The sequence below is a fragment of the Piliocolobus tephrosceles genome, chromosome 19 (genome assembly GCF_002776525.5).
Source record: "Piliocolobus tephrosceles isolate RC106 chromosome 19, ASM277652v3, whole genome shotgun sequence".
Classification (NCBI taxonomy): Eukaryota; Metazoa; Chordata; class Mammalia; order Primates; family Cercopithecidae; genus Piliocolobus; species Piliocolobus tephrosceles.
Window position 1 is genome coordinate 28,572,759 of NC_045452.1, and position 16,305 is coordinate 28,589,063.

Consider the following 16,305-nt stretch of genomic DNA (forward strand, 5'->3'; position numbering starts at 1 on the left):
CCACCCACCCATCCATCCATCCACCCATCCATCCATCCATCCATCCATCCATCCATCCATCTGTCCATCCACCCACCCACCTATCCATCCATCCATCCACCACCCCATTCATCCACCCACCCCCCCATCCATCCATCCACCCACCCACCCGTCCGTCTGTCCATCCATCCATTCATCCACCCACCCACCCACTTATCCATACACCTACCCACCCATCCATCTATCATCCATCCATCATCCATCCATCCATCCATCCATCCATCCACCCATTTACCCACCCACCCATTTACCCACCCAGCCAGCCAGCCTTGCATAGCAGGCCCTGTCCTTGGTGCTGGGACACAGCAGTGATGGGCTAGGAACCTGCCAAACACACCCTCACATTCTTCCCAAGAACACATCCATGCTGTGGTACCCACCGACCCCTTCCACCCGCCCCCTGTCCTCTTTGCAACAGGGCCTCCCCGCGCTTGCTTCTAACTCGGAACAAGGCTCAGACCTACCTAACCCGTCGGCAGCCCACACTGACCCCTCCATGCAGACGGGGCAGTGCGGGCCCATGGCGGGTGTCCCGGGAGCTGGGCCATGGAGGAGGCGGAGGGGCCTCCCAGGGGCTTCTGAGTGCTCAGGAAGGCCAACCTTGTGGGAGACCACCCACCCTCGGCCCACAGACTCTGTGCCTAAAACCGACAGCTTGCCTGTTCTGCACATATTTCATCATGTAACGTCAATAAAGGTGCCTATATATACCTCTGTCGCCATTCACGGGTGATTGTGAGAGCTATTTCAGTACGGGTGGTTTCCTTGGCAATTCTACATGTTTTCATGCATGCGTTTGACATTGCTCAGGCTTGTCTCTCAGCTGTACCTGGCTACCAGCGGGGCTGTGGAACGAAGGAAAGGTCACAAACCTGTGGGCAGGCCTGGTGCTCTCTAGGACTTTTATTCTGGGGGTGACGGGGTGCTGCAGAGCTTCCAGCAGAAGCTGGCACTCTGGCTGCCAATCAGAAGAGGGGTCACCCAGGGTGGGGGTGCGTCAGGGAGACTCCAGAGGGGAATGAAATGTTAATGATTTTATTACTGAACCAGGGGTTCTCTTCATAGGTGCTTGCTCAGTGTTTTTAAATATTTAGTGGATGAATGCAATGAATGAATGAGTAAATCAATCCGAAAGGACCACACGTGGACCAAAGTGAGCGACGCTGGCAACGCAGGGTTGTGGTCCATTCTGCTTGCCCTGCAGAACGCCGGGAGGCAGCACTCCGTGGGTTTATGAGCTCCAGCAGCGGTCGGAGGGCAGGGTTGGCCAGAGACTGCAGGAGCCACAGACTAAGGGCACAGCCAAGGAAGGACCCCAAGACCCCGTCATGTATGGGTGTGAGCTGGGAAAGTCACCCGGGAAAGGGCTGTCCGCTGCAGCCACCTGGCGCCACTGAAATCTGAAATCTGCCCTCAAAACCCCTGGAACCGGGAAGCCCAGCTCTGCCGTCCTCCAGGAGCCCTCGGGTCCACGTCAGCTGGAAGGGAGACACCTGGGATCACAGAGGGCAGCTGGGGTGGGGCCGGAGCCAAGAGGCAGTGATGGACAGCTGACCCACTCCCTCAGACAGGAGCTGGCCCAGGCCCCTGCCATCATCTCTGCTCAACTCGGTACCAGATGTCACGGCTGGCATCGCAAGCGAGGGGAAATAGCTGGACCATGCACGATTGTAAAGAAGACACTCGGCTGTTACTATCTGTAAATGATATGATGACAGAAAACCCCCAAACTCACAGGTAAATTATCATAATAGGAGTGTGGAAGTTGTTGGTACAAAATGAGTCGGGGAGGCCGTGAAGAAGCTCTCGCAGGCCTGCCTGTAGCACAACTCACCCCAGGACCCTCGGGACTGCGACGAGGGCGCCCACCCAGCGACGGCCACTTCCGCAGTGAACAGTACTGCCTCCTGCCAGGAGCTGCTGCGACCTGTGAACTTTGTTCTAGAGCAGCTTACGTGGATTTCTTTGCCTTTTAAAGTGTCGCCTTTATCCCGAACACCCCCCAAAATGCCCACCGGCATAGCATGCATATCCCGACTGCAATCCCTTTGCCGTTCCTGAATAAACTCTTTCTTAGGAGCGCTCTCTGATGTCACTTTAGGTTGACGGGAGGCAAGGTTTCTGGATATAACCCAACACGTAAAAAACAATTGTGGCGGGCAGATCATGAGGTCAGGAGTTTGAGACCAGCCTGGACAACATGGGGAAACCCCATCTCTACTGAAGATACAAAAAACTAGCTGGGCGTGGTGGCACGCACCTATAATGCCAGCTCCTCGGGAGGCTGAGGCAGGAGAATCGCTTGAACCCCGGAGGCGGAGGTTGCAGTAAGCCGAGATCGCACCATTGCCCTCCAGCCTGGGTGACAGGGCGAGACTCCATCTCAAAACAAACAAACAAATAAAAAATTGCATTTCTATGCAAAACAAATTTGAAGATAGCTTCAAAGGCCAGGTGTGGTGGCTCACACCTGTAATCCCAGTGCTTTGGGAGGCCAAGACGGGAGGCTCTCTTGAGGCCAGGAGTTTGAGACCAGGCTGGGCAACATGGTGAGACCCTGCGTCTATAAAACATTAATGAAAAAAAAAAAGTCTCAAAATATGAACTTTCGGCTGGGCGCAGTAGCTCACTCCTGTAATGCCAGCAGTTTCGAAGGCTGAGGGAGGAGGATTGCTTGAGCCCAGGAATTCGAGACCAGTCTGGGCAACAGAGTGAGACCCCGTCTCTAGAAAAAATTTTTAAAAAATCGCCAGGCATGGTGTTGCACATCTGTAGTCCCGGCTCCTCAGGAGGCTGAGGTGGGATCGCTTCAGTCCGAGAGACTGAGGTTACAGTGAGCCGTGATCATGCCACTGCACTCCAGCCTGAGCAACGGAACGAGACATTGTTTACAAAAATGAAAAACAAGTTTTAGGAATAAATCTAAAAATTTAAAGACTTTCATGGAAAAACTATAAAATAATTGAAAGACATAAATGAGGATCTATATAAATGGGAATAATGTCATGTTCATGGACTGGAAAAGTCAGTTTCACAATGCAAATGTCTTTTCAAAGGTCCTCAAATACAAATGCAAATGCCCTCTCAAACATGTGGAGAGGGCCAGGCACGGTGGCTCACGCCTGTAATCCCAGCACTTTGGGAGGCCGAGGTGGGCGGATCACGAGGTCAGGAGATCGAGACCATCCTGGCTAACACTGTGAAACCCCGTCTCTACTAAAAAATACAAAAAAACTAGCCGGGCGAGGTGGCGGGCGCCTGTAGTCCCAGCTACCCGGGAGGCTGAAGCAGGAGAATGGCGTGAACCCGGGAGGCGGAGCTTGCAGTGAGCTGAGTTCATGCCGCTGCACTCCAGCCTGGGCGACAGAGCGAGACTCCGTCTCAAAAAAAAAATAAATAAACAAACAATAAGTGTGGAGTGAAAGAAGTAAGTTACAGAAGACAACACGTTTCCTTTGGCTAAAGAGCCAAACCTGGAAAACTAAACTCGCTGTTGGGGATACAGCCACGGACAGAGGCAGGAAGGCTTAGTGTGAAATGGGAGCGCCCTCGGGGGCGGGGGGGCAGGGGGACTCCAGAGCAGGGCACAGGCGGCTTTGGGGCGGCATTCAGTTTCCTGGCATAGGCGGTGGTGACACCTTGGTTCATTTTATTCTTATTCTTTAAATTGTGTGTGTTTTCATGAAAAATATTCTGCTTTGAAAATAACAGGTATGTGTAAAGGAAAGAAAGCAAGCCAAGTCTGCCCAAGTAACTTTATTTGTGTCTTCTCAAACAGTTCAGATCAAATAATGCTATTTTCTAATCTTGAAACCAGCAAGATTGGAAAGAGAATGAGGCCATCGTTTCACTCAGACTTTCGCACTTACTCAGGATTGTATATTCAGGAACAAAGTCAAGCCCTGCCCTCGGAGGCAGGCTTGGCCTGGCCTCACTTCTTGGTTAGAATAAACTAGAATCAGGTCCATTGCGTAACTGCTAATTGTTTTGCACCAGGCAGCCACAAAGGAAGCTAAAACTAACCTTCCTAAGTTATCCTAAGTTTTCACTATCTAACCAGCACTTCTGATTTTTTTTTTTTTCCTTAAAACTCCAAAGTACAGGTGTTGTATGTCTGCTGCATCTGAAAGGCTCCCCAGAAATCAGAGCCTATCAAGCGGGAATGTCTGGGCAGTCACCCCATCCTGTGCGCAGACAGCAAAGGGCTCTTGGCGGGTGTCAGACACACGGTACTGCAACAGCAGTCCTGAGGTCTGAGATTCTGAATGTCAGCAGGTGGCTGGCGAATATCACCAAAGCCACTCAGGAGCCGGCCATACGGAATGGCTGGGTTTCTTATCAAACATAAAATGCTTCCTCTTTGGCCTGGACTGTTTTGCTAAAATTGTTAGTGGGTTTTAGGGCAGGCCAGTGTATGGGAAACTTTTTTTTTTGTTTTGGGATGGAGTCTCACTCCGTTGCCCAGGCTGGAGTGCAGTGGCATAATCTTGGCTCACTGCAACCTCCACCTCCTGGGTTCAAGCGATTCTCCTGCCTCAGTGTCCCTAGTAGCCGGGATTACAGGCATGTGCCAACAGATCCTGCTAAGTTTTGTATTTTTAGTAGAGATGGGGTTTCACCATGTTGGCCAGGCTGGTCTCGAACTCCTGACTTTAGGTGATCCACCTGCCTCGGCCTCCCAAAGTGCTGGGATTACAGGTGTGAACCACCACGCCCGGCCAGGAAACATTTACCAGGGACAGTAAAGGCTCAGAAGAACCTTTTGGGGAAACTTTGTGAGGAGCACAATTCCAGAGGGCCCACAGCAGCCACAGCCTCCTGGCGTGACACCAGGCACACTGCCGGCGGCACAGGCTGCTGGGCACAGGCAGGCACAGCCAGTCCGGAATAGTAGCCCGTCTTAAATCTTTGGTTTCTTTCCAACCAGGAGCAAACATTGGTAGGAAGAGCCAGGGCATATTTACTCTTTACGCCCAGATTTCTCATTCAACCATTCATTATTAAACCGTTCGGCTTGCACAGTGATCTCTGATAATACGGTCCATAAAAATCACCATTAAAGCTGCCCTTTCACCTGACCTGGGTGGGGCTGAACGAGGAAATGAGAAGTTTCCTGTATCCTTCAAAATATAAATCAATGCTACGACATTCTGAAAATGGATGCTGCCTGTGAAATGTGACATCACTAAGGGAACCTCTGCAAAACCCACCCGGCAGAATGAGGAATGGTGTCTACAGCGTGCTCCAAACGGCCACGGCCCCGCTCCTTACAGATCAAAGTTTAAGCCGCATATTCTCACATTTCAAACAAAACTAAGTTACAGACACCATCTACACGGGCATGGATGCACACTAAACAAGGACGTAGCACACAATTGAGGGGTGCCCCGGGGAGTGGGGCGGGAATGCCTTCCGGGAAGAATCCTCGGGTCGCCAGAGCCCTCACGCTTCAGAGGAAACCAGCGACCTATCATGACTTTGAGACAAAAGACAGACATCCGAGGCAGTTTACACTATTCTGGCTTAAAAAGACAAGATGTTCAATAAATATAGAGAACTCAGCGTGAAGAAAAGACAACAACAAATCTGGACCACGTGTACAGACTTCAGGGCCTGCATCAGAGGAATCCCGCCGGAGTCCAGGAACGGCCCCTCCTCCACGGATGGCCAGCTTCCTCCTGACTGCCCCCCAAGGCCGGCTGTGTTAAGCGCTTCGCGTTGATATGAAGCATGGGTATTTGACATTTTAACAGTAACAAACTTGCCAGTGCTTTACACACTGCCAGCTTCCAGAGCGTATCATCTGTGCTCCCAGAACAGACGCCAAGGTCGTGCTCCCAGCCGGATTGTCTTAGCCACACCGCTGTGATGAGGCAGGTGTGGAGGCCCCAGCAGCCTTCCTGGCGCTGGGGTGGAGGCCCCTCCCGCGGATCACCTGAAGCAGGGCCACGTTGCATTGCAGTTGCACAGTATTGTAAGGATCAAGCAGCGATGTCCTAACCGTAAACTAAGAGGAAGGTGAAATGAAGGCAAAGAGAATCAACCACTTGCCAAAACTTGGCCACAAACTATTACAGAATAAGTCCCGCAAAGTGGATCAAAGTGGCCCACTGCTACCTCAGGCCCAGATGGTGTGACCTGCGTGGAAATCATATAATGTCCCTAAAATTATTGCAACAGAGCCACTAACGGGCCATTTTCTAAACTACACTGTTGACATTGTTAAAACCTAAGAGGCCAGTGCCCCCAAGTCAGCAGCTGCATCCGCTGAGAGTAAGTGGCGCGGGCTGCAACCCGCAGATGCGTGCAGAACTGAAAATGCCAAATATGTACACAAAATTGTTGACAAAAGGGTTTTTTTCTAAAATCAAGATTTAACTATCAAAAATAAATTTCTACATTTAAATGTATATATCAACATAATTGGTCTGTAATAATTCTCTTAAATAGTTTCCACACTTCCCCAGTTCGAGAGCAGAACGCCGGCTTCTCAGCTGTGCGAGTCGGGCTTCAGATTCTCTTCAATTCCTCGTGCAAAGAGTCGAACCAGCTGGCAGTGGACTCTGCAGAGACAAGCGGCCACGTGTAAACCCCAGGTGTCCCTCACTCAAAGCTGGCCTGAGCCCCACTCTTGGACAAGGGCTGCAGTGGGGGCCCACCCCCCATGGAACGGTCAGACGTTACCGTGGGCTGTGGGAGTCTAGCCCACAATGACGGGTCCTGGGAGTGGAGTGATTCACTTAGACTCCCAGGGTGCTGAGTTTGTAAAGGGGTGCCGGCGGCCGGGTGGGAAATGTGGGTATTAGTAGACCTGACTCGGACTCCAGCGCCCCCATGGAAAGCAGAGCACCCGCTCCGGTGTGTGCCCACTCTACCCACCCACTCGCCCACCTCCACTTCCTCCGCAGTTCTGAGCGCGCAGGGTCTGTGTGGGGCAACTCCGTGTGTGTACGAGATGTGTGAGGAATGGTCAGATAAGAAAGACAGGTGGCCTAACGCCAGCAAGAGCCTTCGGGCTTGAGAAGCCAGTCGGGGGTCCCTGGAGGTCCCCTGCCCAGGGGCTCAGCGGCCACAGAGTCCTTGGGTGAGTTCCATCTTTCCACACAGGACAGCTCTGTTTATTTCTTTTATTAATGATATCACAGCCTCCTCAGACATAGTTCAGTAACCTAAACCCCTTCATTAAGTGACAGGCTGGGGCAGGGTGTGGTGGCTCACGCCTGTAATCCCAGCACTTTGGGAGGTCCAGGCGGGCAGATCACCTGAGGTCAGGAGTTTGAGACCAGCCTGGCCACCATGGTGAAACCTTGTCTCTACTAAAAATATAAAAATTAGCCGGGTGTGGTGGCGGGCGCCTGTAATCCCAGCTACTTGGGAGGCTGAGGCAGGAGAATTGCTTGAACCTGGGAGGCAGAGGTTGCAGTGAGTTGAGACCTCGCCACTGCACTCCAGCCTCAGCAACAAGAGCAAAACTCTGTCTCAAAAAAATAAAAATAAATAAATAAATGACAGGCTGTTTCCATGGAGCTGAGCTCACACATACACAAATTGTATTTTTAAAAGTGGCGCGCTGCTCACGGCATAACAATATTTATCGAGCTAGACAGGACGTATTTCAAGAATGCCTGTCCTAATTTTCAAATTATTTCTTTAACAAATACATATACCAATATTAAAAATAATTCCACTTCCCAAACTTGTAAAATGAGTTGACAGAGGAAAGTCCCTGTGCACGGCTGCCTGGGGTGGTGGGCGTTCCCGGGACTTTCCGACGGCCTCCTGCCATTGCCACCCTGACAGAAAGAAAGGGGCCGTGTGGACCTGGGCCTGGGGAGGGGCAGAGGCCTCCTTCTCCCTTAGGTTTGTTTGGATGCGAACGGGAGAAGCTTTCTTAGAGCCGCAGCTGGCTGGCTGGGGAGTCACTGAAAGTGGGGAGCTGCCCACAGAGACACATACATGCTGTGACTTAAAGCACCCAAGGGCCATCTGACACCCAGCTTTCGGTGCAGACGAGCGTGGGCCTGCTGACCAGCCTGCCATCGTTCTCACGCGAGCCACTCTGTTAACAAGTGTCCAGCTGGGCTTTCTTGAAGGAGACCGAGCTCTTACCAACATCTGCCAACAGTTCAGAATCCGCCTAGAGCTGTACAGTTCCCCAGTCTCATGTAATTTGCACGCCCACACCTAATTCAATGGCCTTTTGAAAAAATCAGCTTGCTTGTTACTGTCTTTCCACGGAGAAACAATTTTCTTTGCACTCAAATTCCATCTGGTAATGTGATATATTACACATTTCCAAATACAGTGGGCCCCAGTGGGTGTGGGGAGGACACGGCTTCCCACCCTCCGCCCAGCCAGCCAGAGGAGAGGCGTGGCACCTGCCCCAGGGAGACCGAACATCCGTGTCTGGCCACACCTGCCTCCCCCAGGCTGCGTGGCCTCCAGCACACGGCATCGCTCCGGGGCTCCTCCCCTCCTTCCCATCCTCGGGGTGACCTTCCCAGCCCTGCTGCCTCCTGCCCCTCCGTGGACAGAGCACGTGCACCTGGTGACTGACCGTGGCCCTTTAGGCTAACGGTTCCCTGGTGGATTTGGTGCACAAAGGACTGCCCGGAAAGGCAGTTTCCTTTGCCTTTGTAAATTTTTTTGAGGGCCCCCACTGCAGCCCCTGTCCAGGAGTGGGGCTCAGGCCAGCTTTGAGTGAGGGAGCTCTCTCACCCAGGCTGCAGTGCAGTGGCAGGGTCTCAGCTCACTGCGCCCTCCGCCTCCTGGGTTCAAGCGATTCTCCTGCCTCAGCCTCCCGAGTAGCTGGGACTACAGGCGCGCACCATCACATCCGGCTAATTTTGTTTTTTGTATTTTTAGTAGAGACGGGGTTTCACCATGTTGGCCAGGCTGGTTTTGAACTCCTGATCTCAAGTGATCTGCCCACCTCGGCCTCCCACCTTTTGAATGATTCAGGAGAAGAGAGAGAATGCCAGGGCAAAGAGCCAGTGCCAGCCTGGGCACAGGGTGTGGAAGAGGAAAAGATGAAACGGAGGGGCTTCAAACACCATGAAAATTATCTGCAAAACAAAACGCTGCGGACTCGGCACCCTGGCACCTTTCCAGAATGTGGGTAATGGCATCTCATTTGATATCTGACGTAGGGAAAGAAATATGCATTTACAAAACATTCTTACATTTTGTGTTATAAAGTCCCGGGGAACCCCCCACCCTGGGTGGGGCAGCCTGTGACAGACACCTCAGGGCTCATGGGGCTGGCGCTGGTGGCTGGAGGACCCCTGCACGCACCTGACCTCGATGGCGGGGCTGTGCAGCACCTCCCCGTCGCAGTTCCAGGAGCTGTTGGAGACGGCGCAGCAGCAGGAGGGGTGGCTGCTGCAGATGTGCCCAAAGCGCTTCTTTCCCCCCTCCTTGAGGTCACTGTCCTCGTCCTCCACGTGCTTCGATGTAAACTGGAATTTCTTGACGCGATAAACTTCAACAAAAGTGAAGTCAAACTACCAAGAAACAGTGAGAGGGATGATTCAGCTCTAAACGTCATCCAGGTGGGGCAGCAGAACCCCAGGCCGACAGTGAGTTCTCTCGGGCCTTGGTGCACACATGGCCCTTGGAGGATGCAGCCGCTTGTGCGGGCCCCTGGGGTTCCCTTTCTGGGTGACCTGACGGCTCAGAGATGAAGGGAAACCTGGCACCCACCTTCCCCGGCGCCCACCTTCCCTGGCACTTGTCAAAATGACTTCTAATGCTTTTAGAAACCACAGCTTATCTACAATGATGAACGCTTTTAACAGAATTCTGATAGTTAATTAGCAGTGATTTATAGAATTTTGTATTCTCTTTTTAACAAGCACTACTTAAAAAGCCACATAAAAATAGCATTAGACTAGATCTTAAATAGAACTTAAGTAAAAAAAGAAATGTGACTACATTTGGAGACTGTGACCAAAAGTTCCGCTTCTCCCAACATGACTAGACTTAGGTCTTCCTCTGTGTGGGCTACAGAAAGGTGTGGCAGGAGGGCCCGAACAGAACCCATTTCTGGGAACCTAAAAAGTCGATTTTAAGTGGCCTTCAAGGGCCACTTACATCTTTACTGTATCGCTTTGTTCTGTTTTTAACAGGAAGAGAAACAACAGACAAGAAGTTGTATTATAAACATTCATACCCCTTAGTTTCTGTGCTCAAATATATGTGTGTGTATGTATGTATATATGTGTATGTGTGTACATATGTGTGTATATATGTGTGTGTATATGTGTATATGTGTGTGTGTGTATGTGTGTGTGTGTGTGTGTGTGTGTGTGAGATGGAATCGCAGTCACCCAGGCTGGAGGGCAGTGGTGCAATCTCAGCTCACTGTAGCCTCCACCTCCTGGGTTCAAGCGATTCTCATGCTTCAGCCTCCGGAGTAGCTGAGATTACAGGCGTGTGCCACCACACCCGGCTCATTTTTGTATTTTTAGTAGAGATGGGTTTCACCATGTTACCCAGGATGGTTTCAAACTCCTGACCTCAGGTGATCCACCTGCCTCAGCCTCCCAAAGTGCTGGGATTACAGGTGTGAGCCACCGCACCTGGCCTCAAAAATTTATCTTTTTAAATGAAATTTTACAAGGAGTAGTTGTAACCGGGAGTTTAAAGTTTGTGAAATAAAAAAAAGAAATTTGCCCTTCCTTCCCTTGAATTAAATAATGAATTCCTCCAACACATAAACCAGGGATTGCCGGAGCATACGTTACTCGCCAATGGAGGTTCCACGCAAAAGCACCCCACTTACCTGGTCCTGCTGGTTGGTGTGCCTGATGAGAAATCTCAGGAAATTGAACCTGGAGCATTTCCGGATGAGGATGAGGTCAGAGGACCCATCTCCCAAGTGAGCAGCTGGGGAGAGGCCCCTAGGGCTCCGGCGACAAGCACAGGACATGTTTGTGGCGTTGATGGCCAGAAACTTCCCACAGACGACTTGCCACTCCTCCACGTCCTCTGAAGCGGAAAGAACCATGGAGACGTCACAGTTCCAGTGGCACCGGGCAGCGCCCTGCACCGGGATGGTGGGAGGCCATCCGGGCTCTCACCTGATCATGCATTTAGCAGACACTTCATGCAACCGCCTCTTCAGCTCAACACCAAAAACACCCACGACGGAACTGTCCGCTTCCCACAGGAAGGGGTACCCAACGGGTCACCTCCCGGAAGACAGGACTGTTGTCCCTCCCTTACTTGGTGACTTGGACAGTTTAGAACAAGGGTCAGCAAACCACGGCTGTGCGTCAAATCCGGCCGCCGCCATCTGTGTGTGGCCTGAGCACTAAGAATGCTCTTCACGTTTCTAAATAGTTGAAAAAGGTCTGGCGCAGGGGCTCACGCCTGTCATCCCAGCACTTTGGGAGGCTGAGGCGAGTGGATTACCTGAGGTCAGGAGTTAGAGACCAGCATGGCCAACATGGTGAAAACCCGTCTCTACTAAAAATACAAAAATTAGCTGGGTGTGGTGGCGCGTGCCTGTAGTCCCAGCTACTAGGGAGGCTGAGGCAGGAGAATGGCTTGAACTCGGGAAGTGGAGGTTGCAGTGAGCCGAGATTATGCCCTTGCACTCTAGCCTGGGCAACAAGAGTGAAACTCCATCCAAAAAAAAAATAGAGAAAGAGAAAAAAATCAAAAAAATAATATTTTGTGACATGTGGAAATTCTATGAAACTTAAATTTCAGTGTCCATAAATAAAGTTTCATTGGCAGATGGCCACACCACTCACGGTCCACTGCCTAGGCTGTGTCTGCTGGACAGAGACCGTGTGGTTGCCAGGGCCTGAGGTGGTCACCAGCAAGCCCTCAATGGGAAGTCTGCTGCCCCACATTCTAGAGCACCCAGGACAGGAGTCCAGACTCAGCACCACTACAGCGATTCAGAAAGGGCAACGGGGCCTTTCACAAAACCTGCTGCCCTACACAGTCGTACACGGCAAGTGGCAGTGACCTGATGATGCCTGGGGCTAAGGAGAAATGGATTCCTGGTGCCAGACAGGGAAAAGGAAAAGCACAGGTGGGCGGGGAGAAGAGGCAGTGCCTTGAGAGAGGACAGAAACCAACACTCCAGCACACACAGTGACAACACCGAGCCTGTGTCTTAGGAATTACCCGCAGCTTCCAAACCGTACAGCGCTTTCTTCTGCTCCTCCTCCAGCTGCTGCCTGCTTTGCCTGCAAACAAAGCATCTGAAAGACAAGAATATCATCACCTTTTAAATATGGAGCTGCAGGTGCAGTGTGTATGCCTGACACATACAGATGTATTTACGTTCTTTTCACATACGAAAAAGTTCCATTTCAAAGGCTTAACTAAAAATATTTTTTGGCATATTAGAGGTTTCAGAATGAGACCTGCTTTTAAAATGACACATTCAACATGTCCTTCTCTAAAAGGTTTGGACATGAGGAGAAGCACAGCATGAGGACGCTGAGGTGCCACCTGGAGACGGTGTCTGCCTGGCCCTGCAGCTAACATAGCCTGGCTGGGAGAAAGGACCTAGGCACTGGTTCCTCCCGTGGACTCCTGGGATGAGGACTCATTTACTTTCAGATAACAAATCATACAGGGCTTATCTGTTCCAGTCAATAACAAGCAAATAACTCAGAACCATCGGCTTAGAACTTAGTCATTTGCCTGGCACATCCTGCTGGTCTTGGGGGGCTGCTGGCTTCACACTGTCAGGCAGGACAAGTGTGTGCACGGGTGGAAATCGCTATCAGCCGCCGAGTTCTTGGATGCAGTGACGCAAACAGCATCTGCCTCTAAATATTCTCATTTTACGGTCTCAAATTCTTCACTTAAAAAAGGAAAGGAGCTAGGAGAAGGAGGTTCTGAAGTCTGCATGACTTAAAAGGAAAGGACAAAGTGAGTGTCCTTCACAAAGGCGCAGCTGTCTCCACAGCCCCGTGTCCTCAGCCCCAGGCAGAGCAGAGACAGGATGACCATTCAGGCGCCCTCCATGGCGCCGCTAGTGAGGTCATACGGCCTGGGACAACGACGTTTAGATTTATTTAAGGTTCTATTTACACTGGTCGGATATTACTGAGTACACTGTGTGGGGGTGGAGGGCGGGGATACACCACCGGGGAGTCACTGCTTGTTCATTCATGTATACACCATTGCAGAGCCTGCACTGGCCAAACCGGGAGAGCACGGCGTTCTCAGCTGTGGTTGACTCCACTCAGCCTCCCCTCCCTGGCGGGACGCCTCTTTCCCTTTGCATCGCCTCTCCCTGGGCGGCTGCCCTGGCTCTGCCCCCCAACCCCTGGCACCAGCCCTTGTTGCCAGCCCAAGCCTTCTTGCTGAGGGTCCTCTGCCTTCCTGTGGGGTTGAGGGCGTGGCTGGCCTGGGCTCTGCTTACTGTAGACTGGGCTCCTGCCTTGGAGCACGGGGCTAACACGGGTGAGGGTCTCAGCCAGGGGTGCGGACAGGAGGGTCGCTGCTGAGAGCACACACTCCAGCCAGCTCTACCAACAGTCCTGCCACCAGCGCCCTGCACGCGCACGGTCACTGATAAGGCATCTGCCATCCTTTCCTGCCTGCATTTTTCCTCTATCAGGCCCCTGCAGGGTGCAAAGGGAACCCCAGCAGGGGCAGACCCTGTGCTCGGCCCCCACTCCAACCGTGGGTGTGGGACCCTCCCCCAGAATCCTCATCCCTGGCACAGAAGCATCTGCCTGCGCAGGCCATGAGGACAGAGACGGGGACAGCAAGCCCCATGCACGCCTAGGCCATCATGGGCATCAAGGGGTATCATGTCGCTGGGCACGCTGCATCCAGCACCCTCCACCACATTTGGAAAATACTTCCGCATTCACCTTCCTGATCGTTCTGCTGTATTTCCCATCATTTGCAAGAGAAACACACACAAAAATGTACTTACCCTGCCCGGCAGGGTTTCCCGTCCCTTGGAGATCCCACCGTGTGTTGTGCAGGGAGGAAGGACACGGTCCCTTCATAGCAGTGGTGGGAGAGAAAGGTCTTTAAACCTGGAAACAGAGTGCAGTGAAGACAGAACATCCACAAGGGTCACTGCGAGGTTAGGATGCTGTGCTGGGCAGTGTCAGAAACGTTGCTGAGAGTGCATCTGCCTAAACTGTCTGCGGGAGGGAGAGGCCAGGCCTGCTTCGGGCAATGTCGCCATTGAGGGCGGTGGCAGGATCTCTACCCTCCCGCGGGACAACAGCACGTCTAGTCATGGTGCTGGCGCCTTCTGACACCCACTGATGCTGGGACAGTCAGGGCTCTGGCCACTGTTGACGCCAGCAAAGCGGGGCCTTTGCCATCAGCCACCCCGCGTAGCCTCGATGACGTGGCCTGTGGGCTCCAGTGGCTCAGGGTCATCCCCTCCACCCCTTCATGAGGGTTGGCGATGCCCCCACCTGCCCCAGGGCTTGGCCCCCACTGGGGTCAGCCACAGCCCCTGTGACGTCCTAAAGAGCTCAGGACAGAGGCCAGGGCCGCTGCCACCCAAAGTCTGGGGCCGCCCTCCAGGCAGATGTGTGTGCTGTCCATGGGCTGCCTGCAGCCTGGCACCTGGGGCTGTCCGGGAAACACCACCCAGCAGGATAGCAGTGACTGGGCAGAAGGCAGGAGGGGGGCCCTGGGGTGCCGTAGGCCACAGCAGGAACCAGGCCATGTCCTGAGTGTCTCAGGGCATCATTCCTCCGTGTCTGATGCTGGGGCTGCTGCTGCCTTGTATGACATCTGGGGTGGCAGTGACTGCCTGCAGGGAGCCCGCCCCCAACCTGACCCCGACACACAGAGGCCTCCATCCTCCCCACACATCCCCGCCGCAGACGGCAAGCCCGCAGCCAGTGTGCACCACCCAGGGTGGGGGAAGCTGCCGGCAAGAGCCGTCTGGCTCCCAGGACATCTGCGTGCCTGAAACTCAGCTCCCAACTGTCCCCAGGACAGCCCTGCCTATGGGTCTTGGACCTGGCATGGGCCAGGTGCCTGGAATGCACTCAGTAGGCAGGCCCTTCCAGGCTGCAGCTCCGCCTCCCTGCATGGTGGCTCTGGCCTCTCTCCCTGCTCCTCCCATGGGGGTCCCACAAGGACATCGTGTCCACGGCCCCGGGAGGAGGCCGACCCACCGGTCAGCAACCTTCCAAGCCAGCTCCCCGCCCAAGTGCAGGGCGCTGGGGGGCAGCTGCCTCATCACCCACATGCAGGCTCCAGGGCGGCGCCTCACTGACTTCTGACGTTCCGGGTTCTATCTGCCCCTAGATGGGTACCCAGATGTCCTTCCGGCACCTAAAACTCCACTTGGCTCAACAGAGCATGTCACTTCCACACGCTCATTCTCCTTCGATGCCCTCCGTACTGCCCCAGAACAGCCGGACACTTTCTGCCTCACAGCCACTGAACCCAAACCCACCTTCTTGAAAGCATCTCAGGCCCTGTGGCCAGGACGGGGATCCCAAGACCCAGAAGGCACCTCCTGCCTTGGGGCTCTCATCCTGGTGGGAGGGACAGAGCTGCAGCCACTGCCTGCGGCGATGGGCTGACGGCCAAGGGAGGGCCAGGCATGCAGGGGGCTGCCTGCCACCCCACTCCAGCAGGCAGTGACAGGGAGGGGGCGTCCCAGGGGCCTTGCTGGGCAGAGCCACACTGGGCTCAACAAAGGGCAGTTGGGCGAACGGCACAACCCAAACGGCTTCCTAAAATCCTCACGGCTTCTCTAATTTTCTCGGTGTTCCCTTTCTTAAGAAGCCTTAGATAAATACCTAACTTTTCCATTTCTTAGGTTTTAATTTTCAAGCCACACTAGTTTTTTAATTTTGTTAGATCTTTTTAAGCTTCGTAAAGTTTGCCAAATTACTATTTCTTTCTTTCATAAGAAAAGGGTTAAGATTTCAGTATTAGGAATTACTCGATTTAATTTGATACAGATGTATCTGAAAGCCAACTGCAAAGAGCCGGGAAAGTCGACTGGGCAGCGAGAATGGCACACCTCACGGTCTACATATTCTTCTTTTCTCTTCTCTTTTCTTTTTTTCTTTTCTTTTGAGACTGGGTCTGGCTCTGTCACCCCAGCTGGAGTGCAGTGGCCCAATCTCTGCTCACTGCAGCCTCCACCGTCTGTGCTCAAGGACTCCTCCTGCCTCAGCATCCTGAGTAACTGGGGTGCCTGGCTAATTCTGTTTTTAATTTCTGTGGAGATGGGGTCTCCCTATGTCACTCGGGCTAAAATTCTACTTTCCTTTTTTCTGAGACAGAGTCTCGCTCTGT

At 52.8% G+C, this 16,305-nt stretch overlaps 1 protein-coding gene and 1 pseudogene across 2 annotated transcripts in view; both read right to left on the reverse strand.

Moving 5' to 3' along the window:
* Positions 1 to 3,780: 3,780 nt before the first annotated feature.
* Positions 3,781 to 6,020, reverse strand: LOC111548895 (annotated as a pseudogene). Its single transcript, XR_002733550.2, has one exon. The product of XR_002733550.2 is annotated as an uncharacterized LOC111548895 (transcript).
* CERK (ceramide kinase) overlaps positions 3,781 to 16,305 on the reverse strand; it is a 51,876-nt gene continuing 39,351 nt past the window's right edge. Inside the window, exons 9-13 of the mRNA XM_023221708.2 lie at positions 13,955 to 14,060; positions 12,181 to 12,257; positions 10,823 to 11,028; positions 9,334 to 9,542; positions 3,781 to 6,602 (exon numbers count right to left, since the gene is read on the reverse strand). Of these exons, the coding sequence (XP_023077476.1) occupies positions 6,530 to 6,602; positions 9,334 to 9,542; positions 10,823 to 11,028; positions 12,181 to 12,257; positions 13,955 to 14,060 (671 nt within the window). The 3' untranslated portion in view covers positions 3,781 to 6,529. The remainder of the gene's footprint in view (positions 6,603 to 9,333; positions 9,543 to 10,822; positions 11,029 to 12,180; positions 12,258 to 13,954; positions 14,061 to 16,305) is intronic.